We start from the raw sequence: 27,012 nt of genomic DNA, 5'->3' as shown, positions 1-27,012 counted from the left end.
ACAACAGCAGCAGGCCGCCACCTCCAGGGCAGTGGTCACGGGGGTGGGGCCCGCCCCGCCCTGAGACACCGGGGCCTCAATTGAGCAGCAGGTACAGGCCCCCGCTGAGCAGCGCCAGCAGCAGCAGCAGCAGCACCACCAGCAGCAGCAGCAGCTCTAGCAGCAGCAGCAGCAGCAGCACCAGCAGCATCTGTTCGCGGGACACCTGTGGGAGCAAAGCAGAGGAGTCAGGCTCGGGGCACGCCCCAGCAATGGGGCCAGACGGGTGACAGCGGAGTGCCAAGGGGAAGCCCAGGGAGGTGGGGACTGGGAAGGAGCTCCAGGGCACCAGAGAAGGAAGGAGTTCAGGAGAGGGGGAAAGTGGCCCTGAGGACATGGCCAGAGAGGCCAGCGTGGCCTGGGCCTGCCAGTCTGCGGGACACAGGCAAAGACACCTGGTGGACACAGGTGAGGGCGGTCAGCTGCTCTGGTGGTGGGCGGTGCAGAGTGGGCACCATGGGACCAGGCTACCAGGAAGGCTGCTCAGGGAGGCCCCTGCCGTGGCCAGGAGACGAGAGTCCTGCCTGCCAGGTGAAGGCTCTCGGGCCAGAGGGAGACCCAGGACCCTGCATTGGTTTGTGCACTCACAACCAGGAATCTCAAACCCAAAAGCCCATGGGACCAGGCAGATGTGGACATAGGTGACACAGAAGATGACAGGGAGTGGTGGGGACTGTGGGGAGTGGTGGGGACTGTGGCGCCCTGAGGAATGGCTCTGACAGCCCCCACTGGCCGCAGCGCAAGTCAGGATCAGGAATCTCAAGGCTCTTACCCAGGACCCGGGGTTCGGGGATCTCCAGAGCCTTATTATGTTCTCCTTAAAGGTGGTGAAACCGTCCATGAAACTTCTAAGAACATCCCTGATGTCCTCAGTCTGGTCATAGATGAAAGCCAGACCCAGGCTACAGACAAAGAGGATGGGGGCACAAAGCCATTACTGCAGGAACAGGTAGGGACAGCCTGTACTTACATGACACCATCACAACTGTGGGGAGCAGGGGCCTGTGCCCTCTCACCCCACAGCCACCCGGGGCCCTTTCCGTGGGCGCCTCCACCTGCAGGGGCCGCGTGGTATGGGCTGTTTGTGGTCAAATTCATTCCAATTTCCTGCTTCCTCCGCCAGCCAGCCGCCCGCCAGCCCACCGGATGTTTGGCCCTGTCTTCCGGAGCTGGCCACATGGAAAATAACCCGCATTCTACAGGGCCCTCGAAAGCCACTGCCCACTCTGTTCCCCCACTGGAGGCTAGCTGAGAGGCCCAGCCCCCAGGGTCTAGGATCCGAGCTCACGTAGCACCTCCTTTTCAGACCACAGTGGAAATGTACCATCTGGGCTCGAGGAGGACAGCGAGAGAGAAAAGGGCCCTGGGCTCTGCTTTGTTGCCCAGGAATGCCAGGGACAGGTGGCAGGGGGCGAGTGCCAGGAGCTGGGGGCTCCCAGGGGAGGTGCGGGAAGCAGCCAAGGGTTTCAGTACAACCCCAGAGTGTGTCAAGGCACATCCCCCTCAGAGCTTCCTCAGGGCCCAGCCCTATGCTGTGTTCAGGGCCTCCACCCACCGCCCAGGGCCCCTCCCCAGGTGTAGAGGCATAGGGCATAGGCTGGCTACCTGTGCATGGCCACCTCGGAGAGCTGGGCCAGGCGCGGGGCCCTGAGGCTCACGTCCATCTCGTCCGCGATGCAGGCCAGCCGCGGGGCCAACGCGTCACTGCAGGGAGCACACAGAGGAGTTAGGGGTGTGGCTGTGCCGTGGAGGCCACATGCACCTGGACCCACCCAGCCGATGGATTGTGTGCAGCTGGGAGTGGCCCAGAGGATAAGAGATGGTGTCAGATTCGGGGCAGGCAGTGAGTGGGCCTCCCTGTATCCCCCTTCCGGCTCCCACTTGGATTCAGAGATACCCGTGATGTCCCATCCGTGGGTGGCCCCAGAGGTGCAAGCTATTTCAAAAAGAATCCTGGGCAGGCCCACCTGTGGGCTTTGGTGGAAACGGTGGACAAGGGGAACGGGCAGGTCTGGGAGTGCTGAGCCCCCGGATGGCTGAGGCCGGCCAAGGGGATGGGGCAGGTCTGGGCGTGCTGAGTCCCCCGGATGGCTGAGCCCCCTTCCCACAGGGGTTGCAGCTTACCTTCCTTTGTGGGAGGTGAGGGGGCTCTAAGACCTGTGTCCTGGTTCCCAATCCTGAAACCAGCCCTGCTGGCACCACCCCTCTCAGAATGGGGGGACTAAGAAGCCCCTAGTGGGCCCCCCACTAAGCCACATCCTTGATCCTACACCCCACCTGCATCCACTCCCACACAAAGACTAAGACACTCCCCACCCTCCCAGCTTGCTGGTCTGGGCTTCCACCAGGGACCTGTGTGCATTCCATCCCAGTGACTACAGCGGGGGAATTCCCAGGGAAGTGGGACTCCAAGGGGCCCTGAGCTGAGGCCGGGCCTGGGCCCTGGCCCCACCACCTGACCTGCCAATGCCCTGGGCCTACACTCCCTACTTGGAGGGGATGCAGGTGGGAGGGGTACAGGGGTGGGCTGTGGTCCTACCTCCTGTTACCCTGGGGAACCTCAGGAAAACACTGCCCCAGGCTTCATGTCCTCCAACCTTGTCCATTAATGGACAGGTGCCTCCAGTTCTAAAATCCCAGCCAGCCCAATCCTTAATGACTAAAAATCCTGAGGCTGAAAAAAAAAAATCCTGAGCAGAAAAGAATCCTGGGGAACCTGGAGCTGGTCCCTGGCCTGTGGGAGGTGCCACATCAGAGCCAGGATTCCCCAGCAGAAAGCAACAGCCCAGGTCAGACCTGACCATTCTCTTCCAGGGTCAGAGTAGAAACTACTGAGGTCAGCTGCTCACGTTCCTCATCTGTACCAGGGGAATAATGAAAGTGCCAGTCCTGGCCGGGCGCGGTGGCTCACGCCTGGAATCCCAGCACTTTTTGGGAGGCCGAGGCAGGCGGATCACGAGGTCAGGAGATCGAGACCATTCTGGCTAACATGATGAAACCCCGTCTCTACTAAAAATACAAAAAATTTGCTGGGTGTGGCGGCGGGTGCCCGTAGTGCCAGCTACTCAGGAGGCTGAGGCAGGAGAATGGCATAAACCAGGGAGGTGGAGCTTGGGGTGAGCAGAGATCATGCCACTGTACTCCAGCCTGGGCAACACAAGGCAGAAAATCTTGAACCGGGGGTGGGTTGCAAAACCAAATCATGCCATACACCCACTGGGTGACAAGTCTGTCTCAAAAAAAGGCTGGGAAGGCAGGGTGTGCCTGGACATCTGGGTATGCTGCCATGTGCTGGACATAGCTGGGAGCAGCTGACAAAGTGCAAGGGTCAGGTCCTACTAGACCTTGGCCCCTGAAACCCCAAGCAAATCCTGCTGCCTCCAGGGCCCTTGTCAGTCTGAGGAAGATCTCTTCTTCATGCCTCAGCGATTCTTTGAAACCGGGACCAGGAACTGCATGGCCTCCTCAGGCTCTTCCATAGGTTCTGATTTTCTTTCGTTTTTCTTTCTCTTTCTTTTCTTTCTCTTTTTTTGTGAGACGGAGTCTTACTCTGTTGCCCAGGCTGGAGTGCAGTGGTGCGATCTCAGGGCTCACGGCAACCTCCACCTCCCGGGTTCAAGTGATTTTCCTGCCTCAGCCTCCTAAGTAGCTGGGACTACAGGCGCCCATTCCCCCCGCCACCCCCACCCCATACCTGAGTAATATTTTTATTTTTAGTAGAGGTTGGGTTTCACCATGTTGGCCAGGCTACTCTCGAACTCCCAACCTCAGGTGATCCGCTCACCTCAGCCTCCCAAAGTGCTGGGATTACAAGCATGAGCCACAGCGTCCCGCCCGGTTCTGGTTTTCTAAAATGAGAGCCGTCAGAGGCAACTGAACCAGAGCGACTCCATCTTGAATAGGGGCTGGGTAACAAAAGGCTGAGACCTACTGGGTTGCATTCCCAGGAGGCTAGGAATTCTAAGTCACAGGATGAGATAGGACATCAGCATAAGATACAGGTTACAAAGACCCTGCTGATAAAACAGGATTCAGCAAAGACGCCAGCCAAAGCCCACCAAAGCCAAGATGGCCACAAAAGTGACCTCCAGTCATCCTCACTATTCATTGTGCACCAACTATATTAGCATGTTGGAGTCACTCCCACCAGTGCCACGACAGTTTACAAATGCCACGGCAACGTCAGGAAGTTGCCCTATATTGTCTAAAAGGAGGAGGAACCCTCAGTTCCGGGAGCTGCCCACCCCTTACCCAGAAACTCATGAATAATCCGCCCCTTGTTTAGGATGTAATCAGGAAATAACGAAGTATATTCAGTTGAGCAGCCCATGCCGCTGCTCTGCCTACAGAGTCGGTTTTCTTTGTTTGAGATGGAGTCTGGCTCTGTTGCCCAGGCTAGAGTGCATTTTTGCAACCTTGGGTCACTGCAACCTCTGCCTCCTGGGTTCAAGAGATTCTCCTGCCTCAGCCCCCCGAATAGCTGGGACTACAGACATGTGCCACCGGGCCCAGCTACTTTTTGTATTTCTGGTAGAGACAGGGTTTTGCCATGTTGGCCAGGCTGGTCTCGAACTCCTGACATCAAGTGATCCTCCTGCCTCAGCCTCCCTAAGTGCTGGGATTCCAGGTGCGAGCCGCTGCGTGTGGCCCAAATTCTTTCTTGCTTGAGATCTAAGAACCCTCTCTTGGGATCTGGATCAGGTCCCCTTTCTGGCAACAGAGCCACCTCCTTCAAGAGGCCTTGATGTACTCAGCAGGTCGCTAAGGGCCTGTCTAGCTCCCTGAGGCCCAAACACTGTGCCCTTTTGACAGCCAGTGGCCCCAGGTCCATCTTGGGACTGTGAACATGCTGGCTGTCCAGGGGTCTGTGAGTGGGTGTCAGTCAGGGGAGGGTGGGGCAGCAAAGTGAAGCCGCTCCCAGGGCAGAAGCCTCCATGCCCACATCCGAGAAATCTTCCTCTCGGAGGCCCCGCCTGGGAGGCATCTGCAGGTGCTCCCCCACTCACAGAAGGTCTGCTCATCCAGCCCACCCTGAAGTCACTATCAGGCATGGGGTGGGGCAGGCCATGGGGACCTACCTGCCCTCCATGCACTGCAAAGGATCGAAGTCCTCCATAGGGTCCAGGTCCTCTTCAGGGCCAGTCACGCCAAGAACCTCCATGGTTGGGGGTTCCAGGAGCTGCTCATACAGGAGGCTCTCCATCAAGATGTCTCTGGAGATGGGTCTTACTTCGGACATTTCTCCTCTGGGGCAAAAAGACAGCATATGACTGGACCCCTAAGAACTGAGCAGTCTGGGGGCTCTCTCACAGGATGACCCCCAGTTTGCATAGCCCTACTCACCCGCTCTTTTGATCCGCTAAAGCCGTCAATATCCCCCAACCCCAGCTCCCACGGGCATAAATCCTGCTACATGCTGGCTGTGTGCCTCTGGGCAAGTTGCCCAGCATCTCTGTTCTTGGAAGGGAGGGACTTGAAGATGATTCATAAGGGCCCTTTCTTTCTTCTTTGTTTTTGGATACTGAGTCTTGCTTTGTCGCCCAGGCTGGAGTGCAGTGGCACAATCTCACTCACTGCAACCTCCGCCTCCTGGGTTCAAGCAATTCTCCTGCCTCAGCCTCCCGAGTAGCTGGAACTACAGGCATGCGCCACTACACCTGGCTAATTATTTTGTATTTTTAGTAAAGACAAGGGTTTCACCATGTCGGCCAGGCTAGTCTTGAACTCCTGACCTCAAAGTGATCCGCCCCACCTCGGCCTCCCAACGTGCTGGGATTACAGACGTGAGCTACCACGCCCGGCCTTTTTCTTCTTTGTGAAACAAAATCAGAGTATAATATTAGAAGTTCTCTCCCGACACCAGCCCTCAAGAACCTGTCAAAGCAGAAAACCCAGGCACCTGCTGTCAGCACAGGGGACAGAGGCCAGGCTGCAGGGCGATTCCTCTGTACCACTTAACAGAAGGCTACACCTGTTCTTTGGTGTCTGCTGTTTCTCTTGAGAAGAAAGGCAGAGAGGCAGCATGAGAAAAACGTACCACAATCCCCAGAGAGACCATCGTTAATTCTTCTAGTGTTTTTCCTAAACACGTGTGCGCATCACACATCCTTCTTCACAAATGGGATCACCCCATACAGTGTTTTACAGCCTTCTTTACTGGCAGATGCTATTTACCTCTCCAATATCCATTCCACCTGGCTCCTTGCTGATAGAACCCCAATTTTCTTCGGGGTGGCCCTGCATCCTCATTCATCTAAGCCAACCATGGCCCTCCTCTCCCTCAGCTTCCCAGCATCCCTTGCAGCTGGTGACAACCGTGTAACCCAGTTCTGGTCAATGAGGGCTCAGAGACTGGAGGCAGGGGTTGGATGCCAGGGAGCAGATACAGCCAGGGCAGCTCCTTCAAAGATGGAGCTGCAGAGGCTGGCCAAGAAGAGCAGAGCGGGGAGGCAGAGAGCGGCCAGGCCTGAGGGTGTCGCTGAGCTGTCTGCTCCAACTGTGTGTAAGAAAAATGAACCCAAATGTGTCCTCATCACCATTCACTGAGTTTCCTGTTCTTTGCCACCAAAGGCCTTCCTAACTATGATCACTGCAAATTCCCATGCCAACAAGTGTTTCATCATGATGGCAGAGAAGGGTTCTGCGACCTGATTCACCATCATGTACGCCACATTTACCCCACAGGGTACCAAACAGCCTTAGATCTAGATGATGATGATGATGACTGTGGCATGGGAATCTAATGGCCTAGTTCAAAGCCAGGCTCTGGCAGTTAGCAGCAGTGTGTCAGTTTCTTCATCTGTGAAATGGGTTTCATGGTCTGAGAGCCCCGCCCTGGGCTATTGGGAAGACGAGATAAGGAACTCCTTCATGTACTTTGAACAGGGCCTGGCACACTGGGAGGAAGTTGGCACTAACCATTACCTTTATGCTTCAACTCATTGTTTTCTTACCATAATGCCCTGGGTGTTCTTAATTTTTAATTCCCCATGCCTGCTGATAGAACACTCCGCCCTCCCACCATCTCACTGAACTGTTTGTTCACACAGGACACTGAGGCTTAGAGAAGTTCATGACTAAACCAAGAAGGGACAGAGCTCCAAGTCTCCCTGCCCCTCAGGCGAGAGAGAACTGACGGCAGGCAGGACGCATAGGGCCGCCCTCCCACAGACCTAGGCACAAGCGTGTGCTCACGACTTGCTTTCAGCATTCAAGGGAGATGGATGGGCCAGGTGCGGTGGCTCACGCCTGTAATCCTAGCACTTTGGGAGGCTGAGACGGGCGGATCACCTGAGGTCAGGAGTTTGAGACCAGCCTGGCCAACATGGTAAAACCCCGCCTCTAATAAAAATACAAAATTAGCCAGGCATGGTGACATATGCCTGTAATCCCAGCTTGAACCTGGGAGGAGGAGCTAGATTCTGACTCAAAAAGAAAAAATAAAATTTCACAGATGAGTTGTTTTACATTGTATAGACAGCCAGCCGTGTGCGTGTTGAGGTGGCATTAGAAGAACTGTGTCCAGAACTTCCAGCTGCCTTGGGTGTCTATGCAAATGCCATTTCCCTAGGAAAGCAGCTCCAGCCCTTGTTTGCTTTTCCCCCCTTTCCCTTCCCCTCAAAAAAGGCAGTCTCCTGCTCTGTGCTCCCGGAGACCCCAGTACCTCCATGCCCCACAAAGCCACAGCGACAGTGGAACCTCGGCTCACTGTGAGCTGAGCTGTGAGCTGCCCTGAGCCTCGCCTTGACCCACTGTCCCAACAGCCCCCTTACCCAGCAGGCATTCCCAGAATCCTTAGGCGCCAGATAGGAAGAAGGCCCCAGCCACCAGAGTGGGCTACGCTGTCCAGGGTCTGCAGCAGAGTGCAGGTCAGGCCCACCTGAGGAGTCAGTCACCCACGCTCTGCCTGCAAGACCCTTTCAAGCTCCCCACCCCGCCAACCTCCCCATCCGCGTAGGCCCAGGTTCACGTCTCACCTTAGGTTGATACCCTAGCCCAACCCTTCCTGCCCCAGCCTCAGTTTCCCCATCTATTGTGTTTTTGTTGGTGGTAGTGTTTTGTTTTGTTTTATTTTTTGAGACAGAGTCTCACTCTGTTGCCCAGGCTGGAGTGCAGTGGTGTCATCTCAGCTCAGCTGCAACCTCCGCCTCCCAGGTTCAAGTGATTCTCCTGCCTCAGACTCCCTGCCTCAGACTCCCAAGTACCTGGGATTACAGGCACATGCCACCACGCCAAACTAATTTTTGTATTTTTAGTAGAGACGGGGTTTCGCCATGTTGGCCAGGCTGGTCTCAACTCCTGATCTCGAGTGATCCACCCACCTCAGCCTCCCAAAGTACTGGGATTACAGCACTTTGGATTAACTCATTACCCTCTACCACATCAAAGAAATGACCTAATCTGAGCCTTTAACATCCGGCCTCTGAGCCCAGGCCCTAAGATTGACTTGATAGGAATGGCGAAGATCCCATCACCAACCGGGCCTAGGCTGGCCTTGGGGCCCAGATCTGCATGGGGAAACTCGGTGTGGAGCCAGGGAGTGGAAGGTGGGGGGCCTGCCCAGGAGGGTCCTTACAGCAGCAACCTCCTGCTCTGGTCTCTCCTGGCCACCCCACGAGCCCAAGGGAGGCCCAGTCCTGGTCAGCTCCTACCTTGCACCAGCTCTGAATGCCTTACTGGTCTCCAGCCTTCAGTGGCGTTCTCTCCAGCCCAATCTCAAGGTAGCAGCCTCAACCCTGACCCTGTCACTGCTCTGTTCGGCTCCCTAGACCTGGCCTGGTGCGGTGCGGCTCACGCCTGTAATCCCAGCACTTGGAGAGGTGGAGGCAGGTGGATCACCTGAGCTTAGGAGTTTGAGACTAGCCTGGCTAACATGGTGAAATGCCATCTCCACTAAAACTACAAAAATTAGCCAGGTATGGTGGCGCTCACCTATAATCCCAGCTACTTGGGAGGCTGAGGCAGGAGGCAGAAGTTGCAGTGAGCCAAGATTGCACTCCAGCCTGGGTGACAGAGGAAGACTTGTCTCAAAAAAAAAGTGGGGGGCTTGTGCCACATCAATAGGCCCTCCCCCTGTGGCCCTGCCACCCCAATCTTGGTTCCTGCTCTAACCACACTCAAGTACGCTTTCCATGGATGGTGCCTGGTCCTGTCATGCCTCCAAAGTCTTCCAATGTGCAGAGCTCACCAGCCAACCTCAGACTGGCCCATGCCTATGCCTATTGGTCTTTTTTAAAAAATTAAATTTTATTATTATTTTTTTTTTCACAGACAGGGTCTCACTCTTTTGCCCAGGCTGGAGTGCAGTGGCCTGATCATGGCTCACTATAGCCTCAAACTCTTGGGCTCAGGCAATCATCCCACCTCAGCCTGCAGGTAACTGGACAGCTATGTACCACTGCACCTGGCTCATTTTTATAGAACTGCTGCAGAGATAAGGTCTTGCTTTGTTGCCCAGGCTTGTCTCGGAACTCCTGGCTTCAACTGCCACCTGGGCCTCCCAAAGTACTGAGAGGATGGGTATGAGGCTGGCCTATTCAGGCATCACCTCCTTGGACCCTCAGAGTCTGCTTGGGGGCCTCCTGGGGGTCCTGCAGCCCCTGTCTCTGCTCCCCTCTGGCTCCAGCTGACCACTGCACTCCAGGCTGGGCTACAGGGCAAGACTCCATATCAGAAAAAAAAACAAAAAATTAGAATGGAGATACTAGTAACACCCATTGCACAGGACTGTTGTCGGGATGAAATGATCCGGCACAGAGTAAACCGCTAAGAGAGGAGCTGCTGCTCTTATCAGTTTCTGGTTCTCAGCCCAAGGCCTGGCATAGAGCAGACATATGTTTGTTGACTGAAGACATGAAGGCAATCTATTCCCAGAGGACCCACTGTGAGGTCACTGCAGCTGCAGATCCAGGAAACTGGACTGGTTTTTATTATCTTTTTTTTTTTAAAGAAAACTTGCAAATGAGTAGTTGAAACCCTTCTTTGGTGAAGGAAGACACACCTAGCCATGTGTCCCCACCCAGGCTACAGCCCACACTTAGCCTCCTACACATTCACCAGTGGAAACACCAGGCGCCAGTCAGAAGCCCTATTTTACCCTAAGAGGTTAGGATGCAAATCTAGTATGTGCAGAAAAGAGTGCCACACCCACGGCCTTGAGGGCACCTGCAGGGCTCAGAGTGGGAGGGAGGGCAGGTTCTGGACAGAGCAGCCTGCATTTGGTGAACACCTCTGCACTCAACAGCTCGCCTATGGCTCATCTGGAAGATGGGGAAACGCCATTTACCTCCCAAGCCCCTCCCAGGTTGCGCAGAAGCACAAGCAAGTAGCAATGTGTCCTGCACAGCCCTCAGCAGGTGTCTAAGGGCTGAGGCTGCAGGAGTGTCAGAGCGGGGTTGGGGGCAGAGGTGGGTGGGGCTGGACCTGAGGGTAAGGTTGAACTCCTGGTAGGGACCCTCAGACTCTCATGACCTCACCCAGTCCTGTGAAAGCCAAGCAGGTGGGATCTGACACTTTCCATTTCACAGGCAGGCAAATCGAGAGGGTCAGGGGCCACGCTGGGGTCACAGGGAGGGCCAGCTGAGTGGGCCCAGCTAGAAAACCCTGGTCCAGTCTTCTACCTGCAACCCTCCCAGTCACAGCCTGGCCCTGGCCATGTGGGTGGGGGACGCAAAGCCCTTGGAGCACACACAACTCCAGTGCAGCCCAGCAGGAAATGCCCTGAGCCTGCAGCCAGGCTGGACCTCAGTTCCACCCCCTGCTCGGCCCCTGCTGTGTGAGGCAGAACAACCAGCTCACCTCTGAGCCTTGCAGAAACAGCCAGGCCTCCAGGGCTGCTGAAAGGATGAAAAGATACACTACTGCCCATTTTCCACCACCTAGCAGGGGCTCCAGAAAAGCTGGTTAACACAATGAACAGCCTTAGAAGAGAGGAGACCAGAGGCCACTCACAGCTCAGGATGCCACAGTGGACTGCACATGCTGCTGCCTTTCTGGAGGGTAGTGCGACAATCAGCATCCACCAGTCACACACGCACATGACCTTTGATTTCTAGGGATACATCCCACACACACCCTGCATGGACCTGGCAGCCCTGAAAAATTGAAGCCATAGATCGCAGGCACCACTGCGCTGTCATCACAGCCCTTCGGGAGGCCGAAGCGGGCAGGTCGCAGGAGCTTAGTTCAAGACCAAGGGGATCAGGGCCCTTGACGCTGTCATCCCTGAAACGTCAGCTGCAGCAGGGGTAGGGGGCTTGGGCTCTGGGGCCAGCCTGCTCAGCTTCACTCATACATGGGCTACTCTTGGGGAAGCAGCTAGCTTCTCTGTACCTCAGTTTCCTCCTCAGTAAAATCTACCTCCTGGGGTTGCTGTGAAGATTAAATGAGATAAATCCGGTACAGTAGTCATGAGTGAATGCTCAATAAATATGAGTTATTATTTTCTGGAGGCTCACAAAGAGCCCTTTAGCTCCAAGTATACACTATCACAATCCTGTTTGTTACTCCTTTTACTAAAATAGTTCAAATCAACGTGTTCACCACAGTGTCCAAAAATTCTATTGCTTTTTGTCTCCCCACATCAGAGTGGTTGAATAGGAGGCAGAAACAGGCCGGGAGTACACAGGCTCCCAGCTCTAAACAGCACCAAGGCAGGAAGGAGTGGCCCTGGGTCTCACTATGGCACCTTCTACAGAAAACAGGCATAGCCGCTGGGCCCAGGGACAGAAACCAGACATTCCAGTCCATCTCCAAAAAGCAGCACACTTTCCCCCACAGTATGAAAAATAGACACTTCCACCGCGCTGCAGACATGCATTTAGTTTTCTTTAAGAAAAAAAAAAAGCCAGGCGCGGTGGCTCACGCCTATAATCCCAGCACTCTGGGAGGCTGAGGCGGGCGGATCACGAGGTCAGGAGATCGAGACCATCTTGACTAACACGGTGAAACCCTGTCTCTACTAAGAATACAAGAAAAAAATTAGCTAGACGTGGTGGCGGGCACCTGTAGTCCCAGCTACTCGGGAGGCTGAGGCAGGAGAATGGCGTGAACCCGGGTGGCAGAGCTTTCAGTGAGCCGAGATAGCGCCACCGCACTCCAGCCTGGGCAACAGAGCGAGACTGTCTCAAAAAAAAAAAAAAGAAAAGAAAAAAAAAATCCGTAGTATGTACCTTGTTTCCTCAAGTTTCAAGAAAAAAAAAAAAAGAAAGTTCACTTTTTTCTCTTTAAACACTGATGTGTAGCTAGTAACTTGGATAAAAAGGTGCCACCCTACAAAATGTGCTCAGTGTGTTCTGATTCCAGGATGGGCTTGGCTGCCTGGGCTGGGCCTGGGAGACCTCCGTCCGTCACAGTGGAAACTGAAGCCGAGTGCCAGCGCCGCATCCGGCTTCAAGATCTAGAATCAGAGCCTTTGAAATGGAAAAGGTGCGTCTGAAACGGCACCCCCGCCTGGGGCTTTCAGAGCTAAGGCTCCAGAATGAAGGGGTCACCTGGCTAGTGACAAGATGGGAGTCACCCTGAGCTGCAGCTCCCCCCAGGATTCCCCTGTGAGAGGCCCAATATGGAGTATTATTATTTTGAGACAGGGTCTCTCTGTCACCCAGGCTGGAGTGCAGTGGCATGAACATGGCGCGCTGTAGTCTCCACCTCCCTGGGCTCAGGTGATCTTTCCACCTCAACTTCCCAAGTACCTGGGACTACAGGTGCACGCCACCACACCCAGCTAATTTTGTATTTTTAGTAAAGACGGGGTTTCACCAGGCCGGGCACGGTGCTCACGCCTGTAATCCCAGCACTTTGGGAGGCCGAGGCGGTGGATCACGAGGTCAGGAGATGGAATCCATCCTGGCTAACATGGTGAAACCCCGTCTCTACTAAAAATACAAAAATTAGCCGGCCGTGGTGGCTAGCGCCTGTAATCCCAGCTACTTGGGAGGCTGAGGCAGGAGAATCACTTGAACCTGGGAGGCAGAGGTTGTAGTGAGCCGAGATTATGCCATTACACTCCAGCCTGGGTGACAAGAACCAAACTGTCTCAAAAAAAAAAAAAAAAAAAATGCATTTAATACATGTAACCTACCCAACCTCACAGCTTAGCCTTTTGGAGGCTCCCAGCACTTTAAGAGGACAAGGCGAGAGGATCACTTGAGCCCAGGAGGTTGAGTCTGCAGTGAGCTGTGACTGCGCCACTGCACTCCAGCCTGGGCGACAGAGTGAGACCCTGTATCAAAAAGTTAGGGGAGGAGATTTTATTCTATGTCCTTTCCTGTTCGAACACCTATAAAAATAATCCTAACCGTAGGGGAAGCGTAACAGACTAATAATTCCCTTGACTGATTTTGAAATGACCCCCAAAAGGGGAAGCTTGTGCCTTTTTATCACCATGAAGGAGGCAGAGAATGCCAAGCCACCACCTGGGTCTACAGTTGTTAAGTTTCAAAAGTTCATATTTAAAACAAGTTCTGGGCCGGGGCGCGGTGGCTCCCTCCTGTAATCCCAGCACTTTGGGAGGTCAGGGCAGATGGATCAACTAAGGTCAGGAGTTCAAGACCCCCCTGGTCAACCTGGTGAAACAGTGTCTCTACTAAAAATACCAAAGTGAGCCGGGCGTGGTGGCGGGCACCTGTAGTCCCAGCTACTCGGGAAACTAAGGCAGAAGAATCACTTAAACCTGAGAGACAGAGGTTGCAGTGAGCCAAGATCGTGCCACCACACTCCAACCTGGGCTACAGAGCAAGACTCACTCAAAAATAAAAAATAGGCCAGGCGCGGTGGCTCACGCCTGTAATCCTAGCACTTTGGGAGGTTGAGGCGGGTGGATCAACTGAGGTCAGGAGTTCACAACCATCCTGGCCAACATGGCAAAACTTCATCTCTACTACAAATACAAAAATTAGCCAGGCATGGTGGCGCATGCCTGTAATCCCAGCTACTAGGGAGGCTCAGGAAGGAGAATCACTTGAACCTAGGAGGTGGAGGTTGCAGTGAGCCGAGATCGCGCCACTGCACTCCAGCCTGTGCAATGGGAGCAAGGCTCCATCTCAAAAAAATAAATAAACAAATAAAACAAGTTCCGAAACGCTGAAGCTGAAGAATATGAAGACTGCTCACCCTGGCCCTGACCCTGAGGCTTGAGAGGCAGGTACGGCCCCCAGGCTCCGCTTCAGTGTTTGGGTCTCCCCTATGAACTTGCACCCCAGCCCTTTCACACCCCAACTCCTCCTTTACATCTCCCCTCTGTTACCAACATCCCCCAGGCAGGCACGGGGGACTCACTGCTTCCTTGGGGCTCAGGCACAGGTCACTTCCTCCCCACCCTCCCCAGGACACAATTAAATGCTCCTCATCTGCGTTATCCCAGCACCTTGGGTAAACAGACCTGGATTAGGCACTCAGCCCATCAAGGCCTCGTTAAATGTTTACCTGTGTGTCTGCCCCAGCCAGCCGGGGAACCTGCATGGCCCCAGAACAGAGCAGGGACCCAGCGAAAGCTGGTGAGAGGATGCAGACAGCCCGAGGAAGGCCTGAGAGTTCACTGCAAAATCCTGAGAATGAGGGAAGGGGTTAATCTGGTGCTGGGCTCACAATGGCAGGCTGTTCCTGGCTGGGACACCTTGGACCGGACGGTATCACCTTCTGTTAAAGGGCAGGAGGGAAAGCCCCGTGGGCAGATGTAGCCCTGAGAAGGAGGTGAAATGCTGCATGCATGGTATACAGTAAGTGCCCACTAAGAGGCAGCTGTGAGCCTGTTGCTCTGCGAGGCGCACACCCGTACTGACCACCTCACAGTCTGAGCTTGGATTTATCTTCATGATGTGCCACTGTCTGCACAGGGAAGTTCAGCTCTTCCTGGAATCAGGCGGCTCTCTTTGCCCTCACATGAAAGGGAGCCTCTAATCTCCAAGATACTGTCACTCATAATAAATGTCATCTCTTGGCCAGGCATGGTGGCTTGCACCTGTAATCCCAGCACTTTGGGAGGCTGAGGCGGGCGGATCACAAGGTCAGGAGTTCGAGACCAACCTGGCACCTGGCCAACGTGATGAAACCCCATCTGTATTAAAAATACAAAAATTAGCCTGGCATGGTGGCACACGCCTGTAATCTCAGCTACTCGGGAGGCTGAGGCAGGAGAATCACCTGAACCTGGGAGGCAGAGGTTGCACTGAGCCGAGATCACGCCACTGCACTCCAGCCTGGGCAACAGAGCAAGACTCCGTCTCGGGGAGGGGGGGGGGTCAAGAATACTTAATCTTAAATATCCAAAATGACAAGGATGCTCACTCAAACAAGTGAGCTTTTCTCTCTTTGCTGCACGGCTTTTCAGTCTGGCTAACTGGGTGCCAAGTTCTGTCCCACCCCCAGAAAAACAGGTTTACTATGTAGTGCCTGGCGAGGCCCAGTGGTGTTTTGTATTGTCACATCCTAATATTGACACTAGGAAAATCAGCTGCCCTCTGTGCCCGCCCCTCTCCTGCCTGCCTCGGGGCCAACAAGGAACTTAGGGGCCGGGGACTGATTTGCTCACATTCTATGTTTCTCCCAGGGCCCAGCCCCAACCAACCAGTGGCAGGACAAAGGGAGGCTAGGAAGAGGCCACATGTGTCCAGTTCAGACACACTGCTGGCTTCCTGGTGACCACCAACAGAAAGACTGGTGCGGAGACTTCCTCCATACTGCCCAAACTGTTCTGGGCACAGAGGGTAGCCAAAATCTCATGGGATCCGCTAAGCCTGCAGCAGGGGAAGCAAAAAGCCATTAATTGTCTACACATTTAATAAGTTCGCCAAAAACAGGATGCTTTCCAGGGAGAGGGGAAAATGCCACCAGCAGTGGTGTCAGCTTCAAGACTCACTGGCCAATCAAGCCCTTCCTCAATTACCTCCTTCCGTTGAGATGGGATGAGAAATGGTTTATTTGCAGCTCTGTGACACAAGACGTAATTTATTAATTTTTTTTTTTTGAGAATAGAGTCTCATGTTAGCCCAGGCTGAGTGCAGTGGCACCATCTCTGCTCACTGCAATCTCCGCCTCCTGGGTTCAAGCAATTCTCCTGCCTTAGCCTCCCAAAGTGCTGGGATTACAGGCAAGTCAAATGTGTAAGAATCTTGAGCCGGGCGAGGTGGCTCACGCCTGTATTCCCAGCCATTGCACTCCAGCCTGGGCAACAAGAGCAAAGCTCTGTTTCAAAACAAAACAAAACAAAACAAAAAAACACCCAAATTGTGCCATTCCTGAGAACTTATTCCAAAGGCGTGCCCAGATTAAGTAGAAATCGGGGTAGTCTTAACTCTAGGGAGGCTACTAACTTGAGTGGGGCTTTCACCTGGCCAGAAACCTCAGGGATACATTTTGCAGAGTGAACAGAACAAACTGAGGTTCAGAGAGATGGAATAGCCCTTCCGAGGTCACAGGGCTGGAAAGTGGAAAGAGGTTTTGGCTTGGGTTCCATAAAGGGCCCTTGGCTTCTAGCTAGACAACCCTGGCATTTCTGTGCCTCCTGGGACTGAAATCTCTGTTTCTCCACCTGGAAAATGAGGCCTCCTGCTCCCAGGGGCAGACAGATGTTAAGAACTTCCTGGCGCTAGTGCCCACCAGACTGCGCCTCTCCTAATGTGGGGACATGAGGCTGACACCAACCCTCCCTGGGAAGCTCGGGCTCCCAGGCCACAGTAAACACTGCGTTAAAACAGCAACAAAAATGTTACAATAGTAAGAGCAACAACAACATCAACAACCACATCCTACCCCACGAGTGGCTCATTCTAGCAAAACTGACAATCATGGCTCATTCTAGCAAAACTGACAATCAAGGGCTTGAAAGCGATCGCATTTAGGAGGCCAGAGCCCAGAGGATGACCAGCTCCGAACCCCACAAGCCTTGTCCTGACCGCGCCCCGCAGGCGGGGGACCCCTCTCGGGTCACCCGCAGGGACGCACCCCCAATTTACCAAACAAGGTCTCACGCCCCAGCCGGGCTCTAGTCCCCGCCCAGTCTGGGGCGCACCTGTGCAGGGCGCGTGGGCAAGTGAGGGCGGGCGGCTGCGCGCCGCTCCGTGTGCACGTTCCTGTTCCGGACTTTCTGGGCGTCCCGTTACGAAGCCTTTCCTCGGCCCTTCCTCAGGTGCGCAGCGCCTCCGGGGGCCGGTCCCGGCGGCACCGGGCACGACGCCATCTTCCCTCTTTTAAGGGCACCGGGGCTGTGCGGCCACGGCCGTGGGCTGGCGGTGCCGCGCTGCGCTCTGGCCGGGTCCGCACGACCCCAGAGATCGGAGCCCGGTGCCCGGAAGCCGCACTCGAGGACGGTGCGGCGGCGATGGGGCGTCCTGCCGTCGCGGCGAGACGCAGAGGTACCACCCCATTGCACAGGCGCGGAGACTGAGGTCCGCAGGGGCCGCGCCTGGCACGATCGCCCGTCGGGGACCCGGAGCCCCGGGCAGAAAGGGGACGTTTCGGAGCCGGAGCCCCGAGACGTCGCCCCGCCAGCGACTTGCTGGAGCTGAAAAACCTGGGCACGGGTCCCCACACTTCCAGCCGCCCGGCACCCGGGCCGCGGCCTGGGCGCTAACCGCCGGGCTCGAGCTGGGCGGAGCGGCGGGCGGCAGCAGGGTCGGGGGCACTCACCTGGCGGCGGCGATGCTGGCAGAGTCTGTGAGCCACCCGGGAGGCTTCGTGTCTGCGGCCCGGCTGCCGGCGCGGGACCTAATAGGCCCGGGCGCTCCGCCCCTCCCGCCCCGCCTGGGTCCCGCCCGGGTCCCGCCCCGCCCCCAGAGCGGCCTCTCGCACCCCGAGCGCGGAATCCTGGACTGGGGTCTAAATGGCATTGGCAACAGAACCGCTACAAGTGCCGCCCGTTGGCTTGTTTAAAGCCTCTCCGCCCCCTGCTGTTCTGCAAGCTTGTTTTGTCCCGTGCGTCGCTGTTTCCCCTGCGCCCAGCACGGGCGTGCACTCAGGGGTTTCCATCAATATTGGGGGAATCGATCCATTGACAGAATCTGGCCCTTCATACGGATGGCCTCCCTTCGAGCTCAAAGTACTCCTCGGTGCTTTTTTTCACGATCATTTTATCCACGTGGAAACCGAGGCTCCAAGCGGAGGAAATGACTTAAATGACAGCGTGAAGCCAGCGTTCAAAAACGTGTGCTCCTTAGGCTGGCAGCTTTGGGACTTAGGTGTTTTTAAGCCTATTTCACGAATATGAAAATCGAGGTTCACATTTGCTTAGCAGAAGCATCCAGTGATCCATACCCGAAGCCAGGGGGCTGCCCCTCCACTGCCGCCCGTCCGCAGCCGTCCAGCTGCATCACACACCCACCGCCTTCCCCCTCCCGTCGGGGCTCCGGGTCCGCAAGAGGCGGGCGGGACTGGGAGGAATTGGGGGCAGGGGGCTCACATGCAGACCTGGTGAGACGGACCCCACAGCCCCCGGGGGAGGGGGAACAGAGAAATCAGAAAGGTTCCAGGCGGGGTGGGCGGGTGGGCAGCCTGCCACGTGGGGATGAGTAGGACCTAACTCCAGCCCTGGGGTATATTGGAGGTGGGAGAAGGCAGAGCGCTCCTGGAATAACAAAGTAACAATTGTCCTGGGCACAGCAAAGCTTGTTTACCTCTGTCTTGATCCCCTCAGAGATTAGGGGAGGGGCAGGGGCCGGGGTTCCCCTCCCCCAGCTCTGTCATTTGCTACCTGTTGGGTACCCTCACTCTGTTCTTCCCACCTCTAGGGGTAATTACCTCCCCCTCAGTGTTCTCATCTGTGAAATGGACAACAGCACCTACCAAGAGCTGAGCTGTTGGGAGGAACAGAGGAGGTAAAGCGTAATAAAGTCTTCAGAGGCTTGGCGCGGTGGCTCACGCCTGTAATCCCAGCACTTTGGGAGGCCAAGGCGGGTGGATCACGAGGTCAGGAGATCGAGATCACAGTGAAACCCCGTCTCTACTAAAAAAATACAAAAAATCAGCCGGGCGTGGTGGCGGGCGCCTGTAGTCCCAGCTACTCCGAAGGCTGAGGCAGGAGAATGGCGTGAACTGAGCCGAGATTGCGCCACTGCACTCCAGCCTGGGCGACAGAGCCAGACTCCGTCTCAAAAAAAAAAAGTCTTCAGAGCCCCTCCCTCTTTCCAGGCCCTGGACCTTCTTTGCTTTCGTAGTTTTGTTTGTTTTTGTTTTTGTTTTTGTTTTTTTTTGAGACAGAATCTAGCCCTGTTGCCCAGGCTGGAGTGCAGTGGCACAATCTCAGCTCACTGCAATGTCCATCTCCCAGGTTCAAGCAATCCTCCCACCTCAGGCCCCCTAGTAGCTGGGATTACAGGCGTGCGCCACCATGCCCGGCTAATTTTTGTATTTTTAGTAGAGACTGAGTTTTGCCATGTTGGCCAGGCTGGTCTCGAACTCCTGACTTCAGGTGATCCACCGGCCTCGGCCTCCCAAAGTGCTGGGATTACAGGCGTGAGCCACCGCTCCTGGCCCTATAGTCTTTTCTTCTAGGGCCTCCAAACTACATTAACTCCAACCCCTACAAAGCAGCTCACCGTGACTGTGGCTAACAGCCACAGGGTGCCTTACAGTCAGGAGTGGGGAACCCTTCATAATAGGGGCTTCCCTCTGAATGCATCTTGCAGATGAAGAAATTGAGACTCAGGGAGGTAAAGCAATGACACGGGGTCTCATGGGTCCAAAAGACCTGATATGTGTGAGATGCTTGCAGAGGGGTCTTGAGGCTGGAGGCACAGTGCCAACGTAGGAGATGTTCAGTAAACATTAGCAGAAAAGATGGAGAAAGAAGGACCGTTTGGGGACACTGGATGATTCAAGGGCAGAGTGGGTGAAAATACAGTATTTATTTACTTGGCAAAATCCCAAGACAATATGCTGATCAAAAGGAGGAGGAGATGGCTGGGCATGGTGGCTCATGCCTATAACCCCAGCACTTTGGGAGGCCAAGGCAGGTGGATCACCTGAGGTCAGGTGTTTGAGACCAGCCTGGCCAACATGACGAAACCCCATCTCTACTAAAAATTAAAAAACTAGGCCAGGCGCAGTGGCTTGCGCCTGTAATCTCAGCACTTTGGGAGGACAAGGCAGGCAGATCATCTGAGGTCAGGAGTTTGAGACCAGCCTGACCAACATGGAGAAACCCTGTCTCTATTAAAAATACAAAATTAGCCAGGCGTGGTGGCACATGCCTGTAATCCCAGCTACTCGGGAAGGTTGAGGCAGGAGAATTAGGGAGGCAGAGGTTGCAGTGAGCTAAGACCACGCCATTGTACTCCAGCCTGGGCAACAAGAGTGAAACTCCGTCGTACACACACACACACACACACACACACACACACACAAAAGTAGCTGGTGTGATGGCACTCACCTGTAGTCCCAGCTACTTGGGAGGCTGAGGCAGAGAATTGCTTGAACCTGGGAGGCGGAGATTGCAGTGAGCCAAGATCGTGCCACTGCACTGCAGCCTGGGCAACACAGCAAGATTCTTCTGTCTAAAAAAAAAAAAAAGCTCACAAAGGAAACTGTCTTGGAGATGCATGATCACATGATCTATTGAATGAAATGGCATGCTCTATAAATCACTGTGTCCATTAGAATCCTATATTCTTTAAAAATCCATGTATGAAAGTCTGGAAGGAAATATAGCACAGCAAAATGGGAATAGTAGTCATCTCTGGGCATCATGAAGTTCATTACCAGGCACACCTAATCTATGGCGCTAGAGGTGAGATGGGTGGCTCCCTCTCCAGGGTGAAGATGGGTATTGGCTGGGAAGGGGCATGATAGAACTTTCTGGGGTGACACAGATGGTGGTTGCAGGGGTGCATATGTATGCAAACAGCTGAATGCTGAGGAACTGTGCACTTTTTGGTATGTCAATTAAACTCAATACTAATACAGGTGTATTCAGTTTTTGTTTGTTCGTTTTTGTTTTGTTTTGTTTTTGAGATGGAGTCTCACTGTCACCCAGGCTGCAGTGCAGTGATGCGATCTCAGCTCACTGCAACCTCCGCCTCCTGTGTTCAAGAGATTCTCCTGTCTCAGCCTCCAGAGTAGCTGGGACTACAGGCATGGGCCACCACGCCCGGCTAATTTTTTCTTTCTTTTTGTATTTTTAGTGGAGACGGGATTTCACCCTGTTGGCCAGGCTGGTCTTGAACTCCTGACCTCAGGGAATCTGCCCACCTTGGCCTCCCAAAGTGCTGGGATTACAGGTGTGAGCCACCATGCCCGGTCCTATTACTTTGTTTTTGTTTTTGTTTTGGAGACAGCATCTCAGTTTGTCATCCAAGTTGGAGTGCAGTGCAGTGGCGTGATCTTGGCTCACTGCAACCCCTGTCTCCTGGGCTCAAGTGATTCTTGTGCCTCAGCTTCCTGAGTAGCTGGGATTATAGGCGTGCACCACCACACCCAGCTCATTTTTGTATTTTTAGTAGAGACAGGGTTTCACCACGTTGGCCAGGCTGGCCTGGAACTAACTCCTGGGCTCAAGGGATGCCCACCTTGGCCTCCCAAAGTGCTGGTGAGAGGTGACAGCGTGCTGGCAGTCCTCACAGCCCTTGCTCGCTCTCAGCGCCTCCTCTGCCTGGGCTCCCACTTTGGCGGCACTTGAGGAGCCCTTCAGCCCACCGCTGCACTGTGGGAGCCCCTTTCTGGGCTGGCCAAGGCCAGAGCCGACTCCCTCAGCTTGCGGGGAGGTGTGGAGGGAGAGGCGCGAGCGGGAACCGGGGCTGCGTGCGGCGCTTGTGGGCCAGCTGGAGTTCCCAGTGGGCGTGGGCTTGGCAGGCCCCGCACTCCGAGCAGCCAGCTGGCCCTGCCGGCCCGGGCAATGAGGGGCTTAGCACCCGGGCCAGCAGCTGCAGAGGGTGTACTGGGTCCACCAGCAGTGCCAGCCCACCGGGGCAGCGCTCCATTTCTCACCAGGCCTTAGCTCGCCGGGCAGGGCTCGGGACCTGCAGCCCGCCATACCTGAGCCTTCCCCCACCTCCGTGGGCTCCTGTGCGGCCCGAGCCTCCCAGACGAGCGCCACCCACTGCTCCACGGCGCCCAGTCCCATCGACCACCCAAGGGCTGAGGAGTGCAGGCGCACGGCGCCGGACTGGCCGGCAGCTCCACCTGCAGCCCGGGTGCGGGATCCACTGGGTGAAGCCAGCTGGGCTCCTGAGTCCGGTGGAGACTCAGAGAACCTTTATGTCTAGCTCAGGGATTATAAATACACCAATTGGCACTCTATATCTAGCTCAAGGTTTGTAAACACACCAATCAGCACCCTGTGTCTAGCTCAGGGTTTGTGAATGCACCAATGGACACTCTTTATCTAGCTACTCTGGTGGCGCCTTGGAAAACCTTTGTGTCCATACTCTTGTGTCTAACTAATCTGGTGGGGACGTGGAGAACCTTTGTGTCTAGCTCAGGGATTGTAAATGCACCAATCAGCGCCCTGCCAAAACAGACCACTCGGCTCTACCAATCAGCAGGACGTGGGTGGGGCCAGATAAGAGAATAAAAGCAGGCTGCCCGAGCCAGCAGTGGCAACCGACTGGGGTCCTCTTCTGCGCTGTGGAAGCCTTGTTCTTTTGTTCTTTGCAATGACTCTTGCTACCGCTTACTTTGGGTCCACACTGCTTTTATGAGCTGTAACACTCACCACGAAGGTCTGCAGCTTCACTCCTGAAGCCAGCGAAACCATGAGCCCACCGGGAAGAACCAACAACTCCAGAAGCACCGCCTTAAGAGCTGTAACACTCACCACGAAGGTCTGCAGCTTCACTCGCTGAGCCAGCGAGACCAGGAACCCACCAGAAGGAAGAAACTCCGAACACATCCGAACGTCAGAAGGAACGAACAACTCCAGACGTGCCGCCTTAAGAGCTGTAACACTCACTGCGAGGGTCCTCGGCTTCTTTCTTGAAGTCAGTGAGACCAAGAACCCACCAATTCCAGACATACTGGGATTACAGGTATGAGCCACCACTCCCAGCTGTGGTTTAGTTTTCTGCCTTGTTTTCATGTATTTTCCGGATTTTCTAGATAGATGTGCAAAAACATTATCTTTTTTTAGAAGAGGAAGAAAACTAGTCTTAACTGAAGCCAGAGCCAAGCCAGAGACAATGCCAAATGCCTACCTTCAAATCAGTGGCAATGCAGGGACAGACAGAAAGTGACTGTGGCCTCAAGCAAGGGAAAACTAAGCGCCAGGCTCCCACAGAGGACACAAATATATCAGGGAAAGCTTCATGGAGGAGGAGATTTTTTAGGGGAATTCAAAGAAGGGACTGGATTCCAACCACAATAGAAAGGTGAATGTGGCCTAATTATCCTGTTGGTACTGGGGAGCTATGGAGGGACACTGAGCTGGAAAGGAAGGAGAGGTTAAGGAATTGGAATCCAGCAGCCATGTGCAGGGGTATTGAAGGGAAAGTAATGGCCATCGTCTCCGAGAGTGTCCAGGGCTCCTAAATAGAGGTATTGCAGCCTCCGTCCAACTGATTGGAGTACCCAGGCTGCTCCCCGACCCACAGCTGGCCAGCAGTATGTCCGTCAGCTGGCATTCTGCACACCCAGCCTGGACTCAGCTCTGAAGCTATGAGGCCGTCCGTGGACAGAGCTGTTGTACATCCTCTGAAAACTTTTTTTTTTTTTTTTTAAACCGAGTCTCGCATTGTCGCCCCAGCTAGAGTGTAATGGCGCGATCTCAGCTCATTGCAACCTCCACCTCCCAGGTTCTAGTGATTCTCCTGCCTCAGCCTCCCAAGTAGCTGGGATTACAAACACCTGCCACCACGCCCGGCTAATTTTTTGTAGAGATGGGGTTTCACCATGTTGGCCAGACTGATCTAGAAATCCTGACCTCGTGATTCACCCACCTTGGCCTCCCAAAGTGCGGGGATTATGGGCGTGAGCCACCGTGCCCAGCACCCTTTTTTTTTTTTTTGAGACATAGTCTCACTCTGTCGCCTAGGCTGGAGTGCAGTGGTGCAATCTTAACTCACTGCAACCTCCGCCTCCCAGGTTCAAGCAATTCTCCTGCCTCAGCCTCCCAAGGCTCTGAGATTATAGGCACGCACCTCACGCCTGGCTAATTTTTGTATTTTTTAGTAGAGACGGGGTTTCACTGTGTTGGCCAGGCTGGTTGGTCTTGGACTCCTGGCCTCAAGTGATCCGCCCACCGCCGCCTCCCAAAGTGCCGGGATTACAGGTGTGAGCCACCATGCCCAGCCTCGGAAACTTTATTACCTTCCCACTTTATCGGTGAGGAGACTGAGGCTCTGAGAGGCCAACAGAGCTGTAGGGTGGAGGGGTATAGACACTGCACCTGACATGAGGGGTGGAGGCTGCTGTTCACAGCTGTGTGAGCGTGAGCACAGCCTCGTGCATCAAAGCCTGTCTTTCCTGCACTCTCTGGGAAATGGAGATTGCAATACCCAACTCATAAGGATGTTGGCAGGATGTCAGACCCAATGCCAAGTGATCTTCGCTATTGTCCGAGGCTAGTGGTGGGGCTCCTGCTTCACTTCTTCTCCTGCTTGTTTTACTTTCTTCCACAGCACCTTCTGCTCTCTTACATATTTATTCAGCTATTTGTTTATTGTCTGACTCCCATCCCCCACTAGAGTCTAAACCAGACTCATCCTGTGCCGCTCATATAGTAGGTGCTTAGTAAATAGCTGGGGTTTTTTTTGTTGTTTTTTTGTTTGTTTGTTTTTTGTTTTTGAAACAGAGTTTCCCTCTTGTCACCCAGGCTGGAGTGCAATGGTGCAATCTCAGCTCACTGCAACCTCCACCTCCCAGGTTCAAGCAATTCTTCTGCCTCAGCCTCCCGAGTAGCTGGGATTACAGGCGTTCACCACCAAGCCTGCTAATTTTTGTACTTTTATTTTTTATTTTTATTTTTATTTTTGTTTTTGAGACAGAGTCTCGCTGTCATCCAGGCTGGAGTGCAGTGGCGCGATCTCGGCTCACTGCAAGCTCCGCCTCCCGGGTTCACGCCATTCTCCTGCCTCAGCCTCCTGAGTAGTTGGGACTACAGGCGCCCACCACCACACTGGGCTGATTTTTTGTATTTTTAGTAGAGACAGGGTTTCACCGTGTTAGCCAGGATGGTCTCGATCTCCTGACCTCGTGATCCGCCCGCCTCGGCCTCCCAAAGTGCTGGGATTACAGGCGTGAGCCACCGCGCCCAGCCAATTTTTTTACTTTTAGTAGAGACAGGGTTTTGCCATGTTGGCTAGGCTGGTCTCGAACCCCTGACCTTAGGTGATCTGCCTGCCTTGGCCTCCCAAAGTGTGAGCAGAAAGCCACCCAGGTGCAGAGGCAAGAGACTGAAGGCACAAGCTGTTCCAAAATAATAAAGAAAATAGTTAGGATAAGAGAAAGTTATATTAGAAATACGATATAGAGATGATTATATATGGATATTATCAATCATTAGTTTCTAGTATTAATCTTTGTATTATCATAACAGAGGCAAAACCAGGCCATACAGAGTCAGGAGCTGAAGGGACACTGAGAGGTGACCAGAAGACAAGAGTGTGAGCCCTCTGTCATGCCCAGATAAGGGCTGCTTGAGGGCTCCTTGGTCTAGCAGTAGCGCCAGTGCCTGGGAAGGCACCCGTTACTTAGCAGACTGGGAAAGGGAGTTTCCCCTTCCCTGGGGGACGTTAGAGAACACTGCTCCACCAGCTCTTGTGGGAGGCCTGACATTACCCAGGCCTGCCCACAGTCATCCGGAGGCTTAAACGTCTCCCTGTGGTGCTGTACTTCAGTGGTCACGCTCCTTGTTCATTTCATGTTCCGCCTGTACACCTGGTGCCTCTTTTAAGTTCCTAGAAGATAGCAGTAGCAGAATTAGTGAAAGTATTAAAGTCTTTGATCTCTCTGATAAGTGCATAGAAAAAACGCTGACGTCTGCTCTCCTCCCTCTGCTTCGGCTACCACAAACGGAAAGGCCCCCTGTCACGTGGACATGTGACTTGCTTGACCTTATCAATCACTTGGGATGACTCACTCTCCTTACCCTGCCCCCTTGCCTCGTATACAATAAATAGCAGTGCGTCCAGGCATTCGGGACCACTACCGGACTCCGTGCATTGGTGGTAGTGGCCCCCTGGGCCCAGCTGTCCTTCATACTCTCTCTTACTCTCGTGTCTTTCTACGTCTCCGCAGACGAACAGAAAACCCACAAGGCCCAGTAGGGCTGGACCATATGCCAAAGTGCTAGGATTACAGGCGTGAGCCACCATGCCCAGCTGTATAGCTGTTGAAGAAATGCATGCATGTTGTGTGCATTAGGGCCAAAGAGGCACATCTATTTTTGGGTGATTTCCTCCCTCTGTCCCTCTCTTTGTTCTTCCCCCCATAGGCTTCTCCTTGAACAACAGTTAAGAACAGCTTCTGGGCCGGGTGCAGTGGCTCACGCCTGTAATCCCAACACTTTGGGAGTCGGAGGCAGGCAGATCACCTGAGCTCAGGAGTTTGACACCAGCCTGGGCTACGTGGTGAAACCCCATCTCTACTAAAAATACAAAAAATTAGCCAGGCATGGCAGCATGCACCTGTAGTCCCAGCTATTTGGGAGGCTAAGGCAGAAGAATTGGTTGAACCCAGGAGGTAGAGGCTGCGGTGAGCCAGGATCGTGCCACTGTGCTCCAGCCTGGGTGACAGGGTGAGACTCCAGCTCAAAAGCAGACAAACACAAAACAACAGCTTCTGCTGAGGCTTCACAGCTTCTCTATCTAATTTTTTTTTGTTGTTGTTGTTGTTGAAACAGAGTCTCACTCTGTCACCCAGGCTGGAGTACCGTGGCGTGATCTCGGCTCAATGTAACCTCTGCCTCCCCACTTCAAGCAACTCTCCTTCCTCAGCCTCCTGAGTAGCTGGGATTACAGGCACCCACCACCACACCTGGATAGTTTTTGTATTTTTATACTTTTTTTTTTTTTTTGAGACAGAGCCTCACTTTGTCTCCCAGGCTGGAGT

At 54.2% G+C, this 27,012-nt stretch overlaps 1 protein-coding gene across 1 annotated transcript; it reads right to left on the bottom strand.

Moving 5' to 3' along the window:
- Nucleotides 1–76: 76 nt before the first annotated feature.
- On the bottom strand, nucleotides 77–17,707 carry BIK (BCL2 interacting killer). The gene is made up of 5 exons (XM_032140170.2): nucleotides 17,665–17,707; nucleotides 5,118–5,285; nucleotides 1,645–1,743; nucleotides 812–941; nucleotides 77–205 (listed from the first exon to the last, which is right to left on the bottom strand). The coding sequence occupies exons 2-5, from the start codon at nucleotides 5,276–5,278 to the stop codon at nucleotides 77–79; spliced, it is 519 nt and encodes a 172-aa protein (XP_031996061.2). The 5' UTR covers nucleotides 5,279–5,285; nucleotides 17,665–17,707.
- Nucleotides 17,708–27,012: the final 9,305 nt, after the last annotated feature.

This window comes from Hylobates moloch, unplaced genomic scaffold (assembly GCF_009828535.3).
Source record: "Hylobates moloch isolate HMO894 unplaced genomic scaffold, HMol_V3 SCAFFOLD_19, whole genome shotgun sequence".
Lineage (NCBI taxonomy): Eukaryota > Metazoa > Chordata > Mammalia > Primates > Hylobatidae > Hylobates > Hylobates moloch.
Note: the sequence above shows the minus strand (reverse complement) of the source record. Positions and strands in the feature narration are given on the sequence as shown.